The sequence below is a fragment of the Candoia aspera genome, chromosome 6 (genome assembly GCF_035149785.1).
Source record: "Candoia aspera isolate rCanAsp1 chromosome 6, rCanAsp1.hap2, whole genome shotgun sequence".
Lineage (NCBI taxonomy): Eukaryota > Metazoa > Chordata > Lepidosauria > Squamata > Boidae > Candoia > Candoia aspera.
Window position 1 is genome coordinate 2,191,731 of NC_086158.1, and position 18,073 is coordinate 2,209,803.

The 18,073-nt window shown below is 48.6% G+C and overlaps 1 protein-coding gene across 2 annotated transcripts in view; it reads right to left on the reverse strand.

Moving 5' to 3' along the window:
- The window catches only part of LPP (LIM domain containing preferred translocation partner in lipoma), a 210,258-nt gene that overhangs the window by 78,295 nt on the left and 113,890 nt on the right, over nt 1–18,073 (reverse strand). For both annotated transcript variants that reach the window (XM_063306245.1, XM_063306244.1), the window contains exon 5: nt 1,823–2,446. In XM_063306245.1, coding sequence (XP_063162315.1) covers nt 1,823–2,446 — 624 coding nt within the window. The remainder of the gene's footprint in view (nt 1–1,822; nt 2,447–18,073) is intronic.

Below are 18,073 nucleotides of genomic sequence, written 5' to 3' on the forward strand. Positions count from 1 at the left end.
GAGCACAGTGTGAAGCGGAAGAGTGTGACTGACAACAATTAAGCTCTGTTCTTGACCAGGGCTGCACGGGAATGTCAGCAGTGGCAGACAGGGACCACGGCGTCCAGTTCCCACCTTGTGGCCCATGGCACCTCAAAGCAGCTGATGCATGGCCACGAGAATAAGCAATTTTAATTGACACGTGGAACAGCAATAGTCATCGCCGTGGCACCTAGCAAAATGCTGCTGTCCTCACCACCACTGGAAAAAATATAAGAAATGGTGGTACATTAAACAAACAGCCGGGGGATCAACAACTCCATGACGCTGCTCCTGGGAGCGTCAACTGGTCGGGGCGAGAATTGTAGGGCTTGTGTGTGAAACGAGAGAAGTAGCACATTTGATTTTCCTACAAGGGGCAGGACCTTTCATTTCTCACGGCTGAACAACTAACTGAACGCGTTGGGGGCATAAAACTTTCCAGGGAAAAAGGACTTCTGCTGTCAGCTGCGCAGAATTTTTGCAGATTTGTCTACAGTGCCAGAAATAAAAGTATTGGCTGTTGTAACTTGCATCCAAGTTCTTGAATTTCTGGGCCCTTCAAAACCTGGCTGGTGGTAGCCTTTGAAGATACACGGCTTTTGATAAATGCTTTGTCTCCAGCCACCATTGCAGCAAGTCAAGGGAAATATTAGTGTTTAGCACGCAGCCACCCTAAGGGAGAGATGCTCAGAGGAACCCCTCAAAACACTCCAAGCAAGAGAAGCAGGAACGCTGGCTCCAAGACTGATCACTAATTTAAGTAGAAACATTAAGCAGAAACTGTGCATTATGTCTGTCAACCGTGCTGGGCTAGGAAGAAAGTGGAATCCAACATTATTATCGGGTTCTATATTTAAAGTGGAAAGGGCGGAAAAGAAAATTACTCTAAGAATTGCTAACAATTAATCTTTCAAAAGTCCTTCCACCACTTCAGGCTGAAAGCAGAACCGTCAGATGTCTTTGGCTTCCTTGAATGAAAGATTCTTTTGGTCCCCCGACTGCGTTAAGAAGGAATAAGGAAAGAACAGCCAGGTGTGATGCGCAATTCCTTGGAGACCCCCGCACACAGGGCCTGCAAATCCACTGGCCTCCAGGATGCTGGCTTGCGCCTTTCCATGCTCTGCTGTTCTGACCTCATCTATTCCCAGAAGGCGTTTCACCGATTCGATTAATTATCTGCTTTTAACCACAGCAGCCTTCAAGGCCCCCCTCAAAGGAGCTGAACCATTCTTCCAGGTGGAACTGGGAACAAACTATTGAAAAAAGCAGCCCGGAGCGGGAGCTGGCACACCTCTGAAGTCCCTCCTGGTCAAGGCTGCTCTGTGGGGTCCTCTGAAGCCCCCTCCTGGCCACACAAGAGATTTCCTGCAAAGGGGAAGCCCTCACAGCCAGAGTGCTCAACCCAGAGGCCAGCTTGTCTGCACAAAAAGGACAGGGCTACGTCAGCTGGCCTATCATCCTCCCCATCCCAGATGGCTGGGGAGGATGGGAGCGGTAACCCAGCATTTTGGGAACATGCCTGATGGAGAAGGCGGCTTTAAAGAATGAAACCTGCCTGGCCTCCGGGGAGATTTACTTGGGGGCTCAGCCGCAGCCGGAGCAAAAGGACTCTGTGTCCAAGTGAGGGAGGAAGCTGGCCCCTCTTGGACAGCATTCCAGGGGAAACCAGATTGAGGGGGGGCTGCCTTTTTAATTTCCCACAACGCCCAGAGCTTGGTCAGGAATTTCAAAGGCAGGGTAGGGGGGAGATGGCCTGAAGCCTGCAAAGTCTGCATCCAAACTCAAGTCTTGCCTGTCTTACCTTTGGTTGCAAGGTGGGCGGCTGAGAGACTGGCGCTGGGCCAAGGCCCTGGGTCTTCCTGGCTCCAGAGGACGGGTACTGCCCAATGCTTGGAGGGTACACTGACTCAGGCTTCCAGGTGCTTGTGGGCCCGTAGGATGGGTCGGATCCATCCCAGCCCCTGAGGGTCACACTCCCGGGATAGGCTGGGTCTTGCTGGCGACCTGGCGGTGGCGCGGAGCCATAGCCCAGTGCTGGCAGGGGCCCGTAACCGTAATCGGGTGCCCGAGGCTGAGCTGAGGCATAGGACCCAGGCCCCACCGAAGGAGCAGGCTGGGGTGCCACACCGCTATACTGGGGAGCCGATGGTGGGAAGTGGGGGGCGGGATGAGCCGATTTCACCTGCACGTTGAAGGGGGGGCGGGTGGGGGTCGAGGCCGTGGCATAAGAGGCCGGAACGGGCTGAGGTCTCAGGGGGCCGACGGGTGTCACCGGGATCGGCTGGGAGCCGGGCTTGGCGGCTGACTTTTTGGTGGCCGTCAAAGGAGGCTGGTTCGGAATGACCATGCGCTTGTGTCCGGTGACCGGAGTGGACACTGTGGGTGTGGCCCCTGGAGATCCGCCGGAAATCCCTGGGCCCTGTGTCTGCAAAAAAACAAAAGAAAGAAGAAGAAGAAGAATTTGAGACTTGAGCACTAATAAGAAGCCCTCAACTGGGCTCTAGAGCAGTGATCCTCAACCTCAGCAACTTTAAGGTGCGTGGACTTCAACATGCTGGCTGGGGAATTCTGGGAGTTGAAGTCCACGCACCTTAAAGTTGCTGAGGTTGAGCATCACTGCTCTAGAACACAGAATGCCTTCTAAAGTAGGGTTCCTCAACCTTGGCAACTGTAAGCTGTGCGGACTTCAACTCCAAGAATTCCCCAGCCAGCTTTTCTTGGAGTTGAAGTCTGCACAGCTTACAGTTGCCAAGGTTGAGGAATCCTGTTCTAAAGGACGTCCATTAAGGTGGATGCATCCAAAAGACAACCTGAGGGAATGCAATCTACGCTGGCTGCTGGTGCACTTCAGGACCTAATTTAAAGTGCTGTTTTTGACAATTAAAGCCCTAAATGGCTCGGGACCAGGTTTCCTGAAAGACCACCATCTCCCTTATGTACCTATCTGGATCTTAAGATTATCTAATGAGGACCTCTCCAGGTGCCCCCCCCCCCAGGAGTTGGGTCTCTACAAGGTGGCACCCCATGGATGGAATTGTCTCCCCAGAGAGGCTTGCCTGGCACCCACGCTAGCACCATTTCAGTGCCAGGTGAAGATCTTCCTTTCATCCCAGACTTTTGAACTGGTTTTCCCTTGTGTTTTCATTGCTCCTTTGCATCGGTTCAGATTCTGAATGACCGCCTTCTGGCTGCCCCGTTTGCACGGTGTTTTCCTAACCACTCAGAGTTGCTCTGTGAGTGAGATGGGTGGTGACAAAATTTGAAATATAAATAAAATAAATAAGCCCTGCATTTGATCTAATTTGACTGCATGTTTTTGGACTCAGACGGTACCTTTTTTAGTGTGCTTTATTGTAAGCAGCTCTGACAGCTTCAGCCATTGGGCAATTCAGCAATAATAATAATTTTTAAAAAATAAAGCCCATTTTATTTTATTTATTTTCTCTTCTCTTTGCAGAGTTATTTCCTGTCTTTACAGAAATTTTTCAATGGGTCCAGGGCAAAGGCCTGTGGCACTCTGTGTCTCCAAACTCCAAACACAGGCACTCATCTTCTGGGTGAAGAGGCATGCTAAATTCAGCACTGATCCATTGGAACAGGTGAATCAGGAGCCCAAGACTAGGAGACAGCAACTGCTCTTTGCTGATCTTCTTGCACTGTTCCCAACCTGACCAAGCCCCCTTGTCTGCTTTCCTTCCTCTTGATCCAACCTGCTGCAAATTTCCTTCTGCGATGAAGCTCTCGACAGCAGAGGAACCCTGTTGGGCGGGGGGTGGGGGCGGGAGAGCAGGATGCCTTTTAATTGACACATCATTTATTCATTCTCCCCAAATGTCTCACACTGGCGCTGGATAATAAAAATAAATAAATAAAAGAAAGCTGTTTCCTCCCACTGGCTTATAAGCAGGAGGAGACAACCAGCAGATATGAGCAGAGGCTGGAGTGAGATTAAAACCCACCGTTTCTCAAAAAATAAGAGCTGGCCGAACACCGCAGCAGAATTTCTGATCTTTTAATGACTGTAGGATGCTACACTGTTTTTTAGATTTTATGAACTAATCCTGAGTGATGGGACCAGCTAATGAAAGGAAACAAAACGAAGCCCAGATCTAACCGGGTATCCATCCACCTCATTTCCTCCCATCAGAATGTGCCAATGGCTGCAAGCATTAAAACCCCAGGATTAAATTATATTTGCCACGCTTGCGTAAAATGTAATTCAGCTTGGTCCCGGACTTGGTACTCCTGGCCTCTGGGGAGAACTATAAAAATCGGAGGTTAAGCCAGGTTAAATTCCCTCCTTCTTCCATTTGCAAGTACATTTGCACAATGGGAATTGCCAAGCAGGCAGCCGGGGAAGGATCAGGTTGCAAAGCGGAGCTCAGCTGCCCGGCATGGGGATGCTGCGTTAGCGGCTGCGAGTGTGCATGCGCCAGAAGGCTCGGCTCCGTTTTAGCTAAATAGCCAGGATAAAGCCGCGCGGAAGAAAAAGGTAAGCTTGAGAAAAAAGACAATTTGGGGGCCTCTGATGCTCACCGAGAGAGAAAGAAGAAGAAAATGGGCATCTCGATTAAGCAGGCAAAGCGATTCCTCTGGAAGGGTGAAAGCGGATGGCTACGAAGCTTAGGTGAGGTGGGCAAGAGGAAGGAAAGATAAAACAGAAGCTGGAAGGAGGTGATGGAGCATCAAATTAAAGATCTGGGAGTGCAGAACAAATAAATCGGCGATCAGGAGGAATCGCAGCAGAGCGCTGGATGGCTAAGCGAGTTGCCAGAGATCACGAGTGGATCGTGGGACAGAGCAGCTGGTTACCCACGTTATGCAAGCAAGCCACTGCGCTATAAATGGAACAAACATCCTGGGTTCACACAACTCCCCAACCCACATTAAAACCAACCCAGGTGAACCCTTAGCTTAACATGTTGTGTGAATGCAGCTGCTGGGCCTTTACCTGACCTGAAAAACCTCTCTCTGCGGGGAAGATTGCCCAGGAAGGGGCCAGACCTGGAACAGTATTTGCAAGGTGGGCAGAAAGACTGGTCCTCCCCATATTTGCACCAGGTACTTAACGTGGCTCCCGAATTAAAAGATTTTCTAACTGTCACAAGATGTTGAAGTGCAGACTGAGAAAGAAGGCTGTATTTGCCAAAGATGCAGACAAGATTCAAACTAACTCACCTGCCAATGGGGTACACTTGCTTTTGAACTGAGCCTGGTCAGCTATGTCGTGTGAACTCAGCTATGGAGGAGCAGCAGCTGCTTTGCAGCTCTTACAGATCATCCTGGAGAAAGATCCAAGCTGTTCCAAAACGAGAAGGACATGGTCCTCCTTTGGAAAGTCTACGTCAGTTCTTTTTAACCTTGGCAACTTTAAGGTGTGCGGACTCCAACTCCCAGAATTCCCCAGCCAGCCATGGCTGGCTGAGGAATTCTGGGAGTTGGAGTCCACACATCTTAAAAGTTGCCCAGGTTGAGAAATGCTGATCTCCATTATCAAGCTGCCAAGCCGACTAAGCCAGATTTCCCTCTGTTAAAAGCACCAAAGCTAGAAATCTTCCCCAGCAGCTGTCGATCTTTCAGGAGATCTCTCTACCGCTGGTCTCTAAAAGAGTGAAATTTGGGGGGGGGGGGGGAGCAGGGGAGGAGGGGGGATGATGCCAGCATTTCTTCCCTCCCCTGTAGCCAAAGAGGAGAGGGACTGTGGATGGGGATCCTCTTTTCCTGAAAATTGGGCCGCAATGCATGTGGGGAGGGGGTGTCCCTTGGCTTGCAAGAAACAACTGTCTCTGAATCCGGTGCAAAGCTCTGCATCGCCCCTCCCTGACCGCCCCACCCCCTAAAATAAAAGGGCTGTGAAGAGCAGGCCACACATCCCAGAGAAGGAGGAACATTTTGCAAGACGGACATTGCTCCTTGGTGTGTGCTAACAGCCCACCATAAAACGTGTCCTCCAGGATTCCCACTGGGGGAGTAAACTTGGCTTGAACAGGCATTGGGGTGGGGTGGGGGGCTGCCACAGAAGGGATGGAACAGATTTCGCTTAGCTGTAGAACATCTAATGGGCTTGCCAATGTCCCACCAACAAACGCTGAGGCCAAATTTTCCTGCACTTCCCCATAGCTTGCATCGAAATCAATCCCCACCCTCACCCCAGTGAATTAATCAAAACTCTCCAATTAATAAATGGAAGAACTGGATATTTCCACAGCTGCAAAAGGACATAGGAAGCTGGCAAATCCCACCAACGAGCCAATACCAGCTATGCCACACTTTTGGAGGAACTGAAGGGAACCATATTTACATTATTTGGGGAGGGATGGTCAAAGATGTCCGTTCCCCCCCCTCTTTCTTTGGGGGAGCTAATTTTGGGTTCTCTTTTCAAGGGAAGATGGACAAGAGTTAAAATAAGCCCTTTCTTCACCCCAAAATGATGGCACATTGCAGTGGTTATCAGCAGCCGACAACCAACATCAGTAGGAAGACATCGGAGAAGCATCCCAGCTATCCCAGCTGCAGGATTTTAATCAGAAAACCTTCCCAGCCTTACCTGGAGATGCCAAAGATTAAACTGGGGAACATATACGCAGAGACACAATGAGGCCTCGTAAAAATTAAGTTGAGGAGCATCTGCAATGCCTGGGAATATCCTTCCAAGAACTCCAACAGAGAAGGAACTTTCTCTGTTCCTCAAAGGCTGGGTTGGCACAACATGCTTAACCTTGCTCATGAATGAACTCATTGTCTAGGATTGCACACTAAACCTTAAATTAAGCTGTCGGGTGCAATCACAGAACAACTAAGGCATTAAGGGAAAAAACCAGTTAAAATTAACTAAGCTTTGCATATTCCTAAAATCAAAAAGGAGGCCTGGAAGGGCCTTTTGAGATCATCTAGTCCAGTGTTTTTCAAACTCAGCAACTTTAAGATGAGTGGACTTCAACTCCCAGAATTCCCTGGCTGGGGAATTCTGGGAGTTGAAGTCCACTCATCTTAAAGTTGCCGAGTTTGTAAAACACTGATCTTGTCCAACTCTCTGCTATTAGAAATGTACTATTATAGCATTCCTGACAGATGGCCAGGCCATCTTCTGGAGTTCTGCAAGTTTGTTTTTTCTTAACTAAATTTAAGAGAAACTAACCCTGAAGACTTTTCACACGGAAGGGGAGCGCTTAGTTTGCAGCAAGATATTGCTGTGTTTTTAGGTGACACTCCTTTCTTTTATTCCCTAGGAAAAGAGGAGGGAAAAAGGCTGTTTCCCACAGATGAAAAGATTGGATTCTCCCCCCACCCCCCAACCTTTTCAGAGAGGATTCCTTCTGTAACAAGCCCCCATTGGCTCAGAGCTGCTTCTGGAAGGCAAACGAGGGCATTTGGTCCTTGCATTATTTTCAGCTTGGCCACTCAGCACTGCGAAGAACCAGGAAGAGAAATGCACAGTAGTGCTTTCTGAGCAGAATTTACAAGCACTCTGCAAAGAAAATCAGGCTGAAAATGCCTCTCTGGTCCCGTTCTCTGGAGGAGGGGAGGTTTATCATCTCCACCACAATTTAAAATACAGATAGTCATCACTTAACGACCATTCATTTAGTGACGGTTCGTGATGCAGCTGGTTAGCCAAGCTGCAATTTCTCCCCACAAAATTGGTGCTCCTGGGAGCAGAGATTATGGCAGTGTCTCTCAACCTCAGCAACTTGCAGATGCGTGGACTCCAACTCCCAGAATTCCCCAGCCAGCATGCAGAATTCTGGAAGAATTCTGGGAGCTGAAGTCCACACCTGCTGGCTGGGGAGTTCTGGGAGTTGGAGTCCACACATCTTAAAGTTGCTGAGGGTGAGAAACGCTGGTCAGTGGTGGCCAAAACCAGGACTCAAAGGCAGGAGCTTTGCTGGCCGGAAGAGGTGCTACGAGATTCCTTTGGATTCTGGGGAAGCCGCTTTGCCCATCTTTTAGTTCTAGAGGGAGCATCTTATTCGTGCATTTATTTGACCGTGTTTATAACCCACCCAATCCCAAAGGTTTTGCAGCGGGATCCTTAGCTACGGAACGGCTGGGCTCCTACCACAAGTCAGGCACGGCTAAAACGAGGTGGGGAGCTTGTGCGCTCTAGAAACCTCGCCGTTGCCACCGCACGCTGGGCGACCCAGACACCGAGGCTGCGGTCACTCAACGCCAGGAAGCTTCTGAGCATCGGCCGTGGCTCTGTCTCTGTGGCTGGGGAGGTTAAGCAGGCTGGGTGTTTAATGTACGATTCGCTACGTGGTGCGAAAACGGGCAAGTCCAGTAACTGGGTTAAATGAGTCGGGTGGATGCAGCCGGCACGGTTTGGATACAACAGTTATGTGAATTTAGCAACCTGAGATTTAGGGTTAGTACGTTGTGCGACGCCTGCTGTCGGGATTCCTTTTTGGCCAGGCAAGAAACCGCAAGGGCAGGTTTTCAAGGGCACCAAAGCAACGGCAGGCAGAGTCATCGCAGCGAAGTTCGTGACGCTGTTAGGGAAGAATTCCACACGACTGCGGCGCATACGCTCTGAGCTCTGTTTACAGCAAAAGCGAGGGCCAAATTCTTGCACCTCTTCCGCCCTGTGTGATGCGACAGGCTGGAAGCCCCCCTTGTTCCGACAGGATGTGCAGCTTCTCTCTGTCTGCAGGTCGGGTCACGAATTGATCCGGCACCGGGCTCTTTGCTCGGGACCACCCGAGAATTGCTCCCCCGCCAGTCAGCAAATACACCCGCCCGAAGACGCAAATCGAACACATCAAAAACACCGGTGTGGCCTTCGACAAATGCTGCAGCGTGAACGGCTTCCATCAACGCGCGCATCACAAAGGCCAACAAGTTGTCAGGGTCGAAGACAGCTTGAAGCTCTTTTGAAGAAAACATTCAGGCACCTGCCTGCATTCATACAACAGGCCTAAACACAGTTACAAAGTTAACCCATTTTCTGGGTCCGCACAATGCGTTGTACCATTAACTAACCTTACCGACTGGGTTCACACATTCTGCTAATCTACGAAACATCTAACCAAGGTTAACACCTCCCAAGCTTTGCATGGAGTTTGAATGGAGCTTCTACGTCCCCCCCAGATCTACTGAAGCAACTGGTGTGAGCACAGCTGATATACAGGTTTCAACATACGCCCCCCTTGCATATGGGAGTTGAAGTCCACGCATCTTAGCGTTGCCAAGTTTGAAAAATATGGGCATATCACATTAAATCATAACCCAAATACATTCACACCTCCTCCCTGTTCATACGTAGTTAGGTAGGAAGGAAAAGAGAGAGAAAGATGATGGATGGATGGATGGATGGGAAGGGAGGGAGGAGGGAGAAAGAAGGAGGGAGGGAGGAAAGGAGGGGGAAAGAGGGACGGAGGAACTTTAGCCACCAGCCAAGCTTAGCTTGACTACTGTGTGAATTCACTCTTTTAACTTTGGCCCAAGCCAGCGATGTCTATGCGTGTCTTGAGATGTAAGGCTGCAAGTCTTTTAGGAGAAAAACAGCATGGGATGCTGACTGAGGGGCATCCTGCAGAAGAGGAGGAGGAAATGAAAGCTGAGCAAAGCATCCCATCCAGACAGCCATCAGCTGGCACTGACGATAACCAAACACCGTTTGCAGCAGAGAAAAAGGATGAGGTAGAAGTGGAGGAGTGTCGTTAAAAGGTACATGCTTTCGTCAGCTTCCTGGCGTTTCTATAATAAACTCTTCCAGGCTACCCTGATGTTCCTAAGGACTAGAAACGTGCTTTCACTCAGAAAGGAGGGGCTTAGCAAACCCTACTGCATTGTGAGGGCTGAGCCGAAGGCCAGTGGCCTATCCTTCCCTTCTCTGCCCTGCGGCTTAACTGGCTCCGCTGATCTGCTCGGCCATCAAGTCCACCCCGGGCTCCCTGACTGGCTGGGATGACATACTGAAGACGGCCTTCCAGACTCTACCCGAGGCTGCTGGAACAGCCAAAAGCAGCCGGGGGGATGTTTAAGAAGGGTGCCCCAAAGGATGGAAGATGGGGACCTCCCAAGTCCTCTCCCCATGGTCACTGTAGTGCTGAAAAAGCCAAGTGCATGATGGAGCGCACACGTTTCCAGGTAACACAGGTCTGGAGTTACGTCCCATGCCCCCCCCCCTGCTTTAACACATCTCTCTGCTTGTGTGGAAAGGAACAGGCCCCCCACCCCCCGGAGGCCCGGGATCTGTGCCCTCCGGCCCCATTTGGCAATGGCAGGCGGCGAGAACCCGGAGACCTGGCTTCTAATTCCTTGGGGACTCGCGGGGGACTCGGTCCACGGGGCTCACGCCACCAGCAGTGTTCGCACTGACGTCCCCCACCTGATGCCCTGCTGGTACATCTCAATCCACGCCCCCTCCCCGAGTCCACTGCACATGCCGGGATTGCTGCACTTCCCTTGCTGGGGTCCTGCCAAGAAAACAAGCAGAACAGCTCAGGGACCAGCTTTCTCTTCGGGTCCCCGTAGCACCACCGCACCAAGAGCGGACGTCACCGGCCCGCTCGTGTCATCAGACCCGAAGGGTACGACGTCGCCAGGATCCACTTGCCTGCCAGTTGGCAGGGTTGTCAAGGTAACCTGATCCTTCCCTGCCACGGATACAATCTGCTCAATGAGATTTCTCCCCCCCACACACACACACAAACATCAAAAGAGAAGCAAGCACTCTGCATGAAGGGAAGCAGACGGAAACCGCGGGCAGAAGAGCTGAAGCATCCGCCACCCTTCCCGAGATCTGCGTGTGCCCCCTTCTCCCGCTGGACGAAAGCAAATAAAACCTCCGGGTGGGATTCATGCAGGGAGACGCGGGGTGCCGCCTCACCTTCCTGGAGACGCAGAGGGAAGGAACAAACCCTGATGTCACGACAGCAGCAGCTTATTTACTGCCCCAACCCAAGAGGACAAAGGCAGGTGGCGTGGCGCAATTCTATTTAATCACGCTCGCTCTCCGCCAAGTCTCCCCGGCGGTTAGGCATATAATTTGCACCGCATTCGCACAGCGATGGCAGACGCCAAAGAGCAGCTGCTTTGTATGTGCCCAGCACCAGCCACGGGTCCACAAACCTCGAGAGCTGTTTTCCAAGAGGCTTCTAGTGATCATTAATCAGATACTCGCAGGGGAGATATTTACAAGCTCCAAACTCAGATCTCCTCCTTGCTAGCACCGTTGACTAGATGTTATCCATAGCTGTATTATAGCTTTATCTTTTAGGCGTTGCTGATTTTATTGTAATTTCTTTGATCGCTGTGAGCTGCCCAGTCGTTGAGAATCAGGTGGCATATAATACATCATCATCATCATCATCATCATTATTATTGTCATGGTCGGCAGCAGATCAGAACGGGAAGCCATCAAGAACGTGAGACTCTTAGCATGTCTGTTAATATACATACATGGGAGTGGCTGTGTTCATGGAGCACAATTAACCAGGTTACTGAATTTTCTGAGTTTGTACAATATACCCACTATTAACTAACCAACTCTGGATTGCGTAAATGGCTATGGCAACCCCCCTCCCCCCAAATAAGGTTTGCATTAACCATGCTTAGCATGTTGTGCAAATCCATCCACTACGTTTTACTTGACTGGATGAAGGCAAAGGATGTCACTGTCTTGAAAAAGAGGGAAAAGGAAGATCCAGGGAAGTACAGAACAATCCATACATTAATACATGAAATGATTCCAGAGCAGATCATACAGAGACTGATTTGTAAGCACCATAAAGACAATGCAGTGTCTATCGCAAGTCAGCATGGTTCTATCAAACTTATTTTATTTTTTAAATCAGATAATTTAGCAGTAAGCCTTAGCAGACCACGGGAATGCTGTAGATGTAATATATCTTGTTTTGAGTTAAAAAAATTAACAAAGTATCTTATGGCATTCTGAAAAGCTACTCAAGTAGGAGCTGGATGGCATAACAATTACTGTAAGTGGCTATATAGCTGGGTCAAAAATTGTACTCAAATACTGCTCATCAATGATTCTTCATCGCACTTGAGATAAGTGTTGAGTGGGATGTCACAGTCCTGGCACTGCACTCTTTTTAATTTTTTTTAATAACTTGTATGGAGATGTGGAGGGAATGCTTATTAAATCTGAAGGTGATGCAAATTTGGGTGGGATATTTCTAAAGACAGAAATAAACTTTAAAACATTTTGATAGCTTAGAGAAATGAGTGGAAAATAACAGTAAAATGCATCAGAGACAAATACAAATTTCTTATCTTTAGAAACAGAAATCAAATTTAGTGTGATCTGGCTTCAGGAAAGGCAAATGGAATTCAGGCTGTACCAAGGGTACCCTAGTTTCCAAATCTTTGGAGGAACTTTTTAAACACCTGAGAACTTGGGGCACAGAAGGCCGTGACTTCTTCTCCATCGTTCCAGAATGCAGAAGGCAGAATAACAGCTTTAAATCCAGGAAGCCAGACTCCGACTTGACGTCATAAAAAATGTCCTAATGGTTCAGCAGTGGGACAGATGAACCGGTGACCCTGGTTTAGCATAAGGCAGCAGCTTTTCAAAGACAACAGTACACCCTGGTTGCATTCACACAATAAGCTTAAACAAAGCGACAGCCTTAATCCATTCAGGGTTCGCACAATGGACTGAATTGCAGACTCATCCAACCAGGAGAATTTCCATCACACATTAACCAACAGCATCAACAGTCACGATGGACCCTCGCCAAGCTAACAGCGTTTGCAAATGCCCGGAATGGTTTTAATTCTTTGTTTGTTTGCTAGCCAATTCCCAGCAAGGCCTCCAGTTGCAGCATTGCCAAGCAGAGAAACACAACGCCTTTGTCCACTTCTTCCCTGGCGATTACATGCCCGCTGCCACTTCATTTTCCAATCTAAAATCCCCCCCCCCCCAAATAATGGCTGGCAGATTAGCTCCGGAACAAAATGCTAGGCTCAGTTTCTTGCAAGAGTGATAGAGGAGAATCCACTGTATCATTAACGTTGCTGGGCGTTTTTGCTAGGCACGGCTCGGGGTTCCCACTTTCTGCTAAGTGTCTCGGAATACCAAGTAATAATGGAAGCACAGTTAATGTGCAGTTCGAAGGGAGGGGGAGGATTGGAAAGGAAAGAAACATGAATAAGGTCAGGGTAAGAAGTAGACTAAGGCTGTCTTCGCGTGACATCTTCAACTTGCTTCCCGATTCACTCACTTTCTGGGTTGGCACAATACGCTGGCCCCTATCCTAATCCGACCACGGTGGCCTTTGCAAGGCTATTGGAACAATCTGGGAGCAATAGACGAACCCAGCCATGATGGTTTATAGCCATGGGGTTGAGGCAGTCTCTGGTCACCCAGCATGGTGAGACAAAGCAGGCCAGAGCATGATTGGTGAACTGTTATGTCAGCCACTGGAAAGCAAAGTTGCATGGATACATCTCATTTCTGTTTTAGTCAGAAGCTAATTCAGAAATAGGCTTAAGTATGAGAGTAGAATGTTCCCTGCCTCCCTTCCTTCCTTTCTTCCTCTCATTCCCATCTCCTTCCTCCCTTCCTTCATTCCCATCTCCTTCCTTCCTTCCATTCCCATCTCCCTCCCTCCCTCCCTTCTTCTCATTCCCATCTCCCTCTCTTCTTCCTTCCTTCCTTCCTTCCTTCCTTTCCCATCTCCCTCCCTCCCTCTCATTCCCATCTCCCTCCCTCCTTCCTTCCTCTCATTCCCATCTCCTTCCTTCCTTCCTCCTTCCTTCCTTTCCCATCTCCCTCCCTCCCTCTCATTCCCATCTCCCTCTCCTTCCTTCCTTCCTTCCTTCCTTTCCCATCTCCCTCCCTCCCTTTCATTCCCATCTCCCTCTCTCCTTCCTTCCTTCCTTCCTTCCTTCCTTTCCCATCTCCCTCCCTCCCTTTCATTCCCATCTCCCTCTCTCCTTCCTTCCTTCCTTCCTTCCTTCCTTCCTTCCTTCCTTCCTTCCTTCCTTCCTTCCTTCCTTCCTTCCTTTCCCATCTCCCTCCCTCCCTCTCATTCTCATCTCCCTCTCTCCTTCCTTCCTTCCTTCCTTCCTTCCTTCCATTCCCATCTCCTTCCTTCCTTCCTTCCCTCCCTCCCTCCTTCCATTCCCATCTCCTTCCTTCCTTCCCTCCCTCCCTCCCTCTCTCCCTCTCTCCATGGCCTTTCTGGAATTACAGGCCATTCTGATATTCCTAAGGACTCATTTTCACATGGAAAGAAGAGGTTTATATCTTAGCAAATTCTAGTAAATATTTCATTCCCCCAGTATAAACGCAAATGCCGCACGAGTATGGGAGATGGGATTTATTTATTTATAATTATTAATCAAACACCCTAATCACAATCAGTAATTCTAGACACCTTACCACCCTTCCAGTAAAGCAAGAAAGAAAAAAAGAAAAAAAAGAAAAAAACCAAACTCCAATAACAACAAAACAACACTGTGCTCTATCTGGTCTGCATGTGCAGATGGATGGTTTTAGATGGCTAGCCAGCCCGAGAAGATAATTTTCTACCTTGTTATTAGGGATAGGATGCCATTTCCTTCTTGCTGGTGCATTCTTGTGTCTGACAAAAGCTGAAGCCTTTTGTCAAAGACGGGGCTTCCTCGCCCTTCCTTCGTGGCTGGATAATTGTCAGCGTGTCTAACCTGCGCTGGGCAAAGCCAGGAACTTGGGCCAAACCCCAGGGCAGAGGGGGCCCTGGAGGGAGAACCTACTCCCTTTGATTGCCCCCAAAATAACCTGGAATGCCTCTTAAATCAGCCAGAAAAGCAGGATCTCAATTGCCAATTTGTAAATATTGGGTGGCTCTTCAAACAGGGACCACAATGAATACATTTTTTTCAAAAAGAGGCTTCTGCATCAAAAAGGGGAGACCGTTGAACAAAGGAGCAATGAATGGAAATATGCTCACGTTTAATCCACTGGATGAAGAGATGGAGGCCAAGAGCCATCTTGGACGGGCTCGTCCACAATAGAGAAAACAAGAGTTTCTAGAATATCATGGTTCCGAAGCTTTGCCTGACCAGATTCTCATCTCGCTGCAGGTTGAACCGGATATCCCTCTGACCAAAAGGGACCTGTTCTTCTTTTTGACCCAAGCAGCTGTTTTATGGACTAGGGCCTGCAAGGAATCGGGTAATTCCTAGTTCACCCTGAATCAGACCACCGTAAGAAGCCGTAATTTGTGGAATTCACACAATGCTTTCAAAGCACTATATTATCATTGTTGTCGTTGTTAGATTTGGCACTGCCTGAAGATCTAGCATTTGCACAACCTGCTAAGCTTAGCTAGAGTTAATCTTGGTTGGTTGGTTTGTGGCCCTGCACATTGTCACCACACCATCACATTATGATTCAATGTGCCGTGCAAATCCAGAAAAGGAGCTGCTGCTCTGCGCCAGAAGTAGATTCCTGTACAGTACTGGCAGGGGGTTGGATTGGATTATCTCCAAAGTCCCCCCTTATCCACACTTCCTATGATTCTGCAAGACTTAGTTTTCACACTGTTAGTAAACCAAAAAACCAAAAAAAAAACCAAGATAAGAACACATCTGATCACTGCAAAAATAAAGGACCAATGGAAACAGGCCACTCCATTCAAAAGAGGGAGCCAGGCTTTCTGTTACCCCAGACTGGAAGGAAAATGAAACACAGGAAGATCTGAACCAGGTTTCTATAAACAGGGCTAGCTTTTCCATCACAGCAGTGGCTGAAATTCTTTTGGTTATGGTTTTCAATAAATATTCCTTATTCGAGTTCTTGGATTTTCTTGGGAGTTTTCTAAGTGGTTCCAGTCTTGTGAACAGATTTGGTAGCCAAATGACTCAATGACAATTGCTGGGCTATCTCCTGCCAGGAATTTCCCAGTAACTTCCAAGATCCTGCATTTATTGCGTGCTGAAGACAGACAGGGAGGCACAAGAGGGCCCCAGGCAGGGCCTTGCACTACAGCTGGCATTTGACACTCTCAATCCTGAAAATGGGGCTCCACAGTACTCAAAAGATAAGGATCTTTCCCGAAGTTGCTCACAAAGGTCCAATGACTTGCTGCACATGGATCTGAGGGTCTTCCACGACTGAATGATGTGTCCCTGCATGATGTTAAGGAATCCCCAAGTGGCCAAAAGCAAAAAAGGAAAAAAGGAAAAAGGAACAGCAAGGAGGAGTTTTGACTCCTTCACTGCAAAACCATCCCAAACCTGTGAATTCCTTCTCTGCTTGAGACACCATTGGACCAGCATGCAGCCGATCTGCAATCGTGAGAAATGCTCTTCTCCCTTCTCCCCCTCAACCAGGCAAGCCGGCATCCATTATAACCTCTCACAGCTCAAGGGAGAGCAAATGAATCTTGATTTCTTCCCCTTAAGCCAGTGATTCTTTCATACAGCCATTGTGGGAGGAGAGCAGTGATCTTAAAAGCTTCGTCTGCCTTTGAATAAAATTTGCTAGTCGGAAAGGGTGCTAGCAGACTCCTTCTCATTTTTAGTATGGTCAGAAAGCCAAGGCACATCCCCATTTCTGCAGCCCTGTTGCAGGGTGTTCCAGCCAGCAATCACAGCAAACCAAAGGCAATTGATAACCCTCCTCAATCAATCAATCAATCAATCAATCAATCAATCAATGCCCCAGGAAAATACAGGAGGAAGGAGGCAGCAAAAGCTGACAAAAGACTGGATTCCAGAAACTTGGCATTTTCCACCCGCAGCTAAACTGTATTGGGAACATCTTGCAACTGTTCCAAGACAGTCCAGAGGTTAAAAATTGCACCATATATTTACTTCTAGTTTCCAGAAACTAGCAGATAAGCAAGGCTGTTCAGTGAATTAATGGCCTTTCCCTTAAACCTGAGAATTTCAGAGTCCTTACCCAGAATCATAAAAAAATATCCAAGTGAAGAACTTCAATGGCCCTGCAATAGGACCTTGAGGGGGTTGGCCTGAAGCTCACCAGAATTTAGCTAGCGTGGCTGATCACAACCTTGGAATATTTGAAGGGATTACATGGTGCCCTTAGGCATATGCGGAGTGCCTTAAGCCAAGTGACCAAATACAGCCAGAACAAATCTGAAGTTGGTTTAAACTGGGGTCACGAACAAGCGACAAGATCCCTCACTGGATTAACTGCACACTGACCAGAAGGTGACCTTACTGGTGCAGAAGCAGAGCCAATCCATCGCCCCCTCCTCCCCCAGTGTGATCTTAACTCTTTGCACTTCCAGCTGAAAGGATCAGGTACGAGCGATGGAAAATATTTTCTCCGGGCCTGATCCTGCAAAAACGCTGTGAGACGGAGGAGCAAATTCACCCTGCCGGATTGGTCTTAAGCAACTTTCTATGTTCCCTGATGGGCTGGAACCCTTCTGTCCTTCATATGGAGAATTCCTACCACTGAACTCTTCCTTCTGCAGGAGACACAAGAGGGAGTGATTGCAAAGATGTCTTTGGGTCTCTGGAGTCAGGGGAGGTGAGGGGTGGTGGCTGGTCTGTCTGCCTACCGTTGACTTATTTGCTTTAAGATCATCTCCAATGGATTAACTTTTAATACGTAGCAGCTGATGCCACAGATCCAACCATCTGTTCATCAGGATGAGGAGGAAATGAGCAAGTGAGCTGGGCCCGGATGCAAAAGGAGCAGGGGTAATAAAATAAAACAGACCCTCACGCGGAGAAACACCGAGTCGTGAACAACAGCTGCATAGCTCCTTTCCATCATCAACAGCCCTGTCCAACCCAGCCGAGTGAAGCTGCGCGATGTTCCCGCAAGTTTGAAGGCTTCTGTAGCTTTCATAACCCTTCTCCCCCAGAATAAAAATAGAAGTAAAAATGGTCCAAATGTTCTTCAATGTTGCATCACTGATCCCATCCCAGCAGCCTTACGGGGACAATTTAAAAAAATTTGCAGGGCCCTGTGTGAGTTTGTTGTGCTGGTCAGGAGGAATTCCAGAAAAAGGCAGAATTTATGAAGAAGAGTGAAGTCACCACTTTCCTTTAAATCCCCATTAGGGTTCTCCCACCCCAAGGGAGATTTCTGAATAAAACAACGCCCTACTGGCTGTGTTCACAC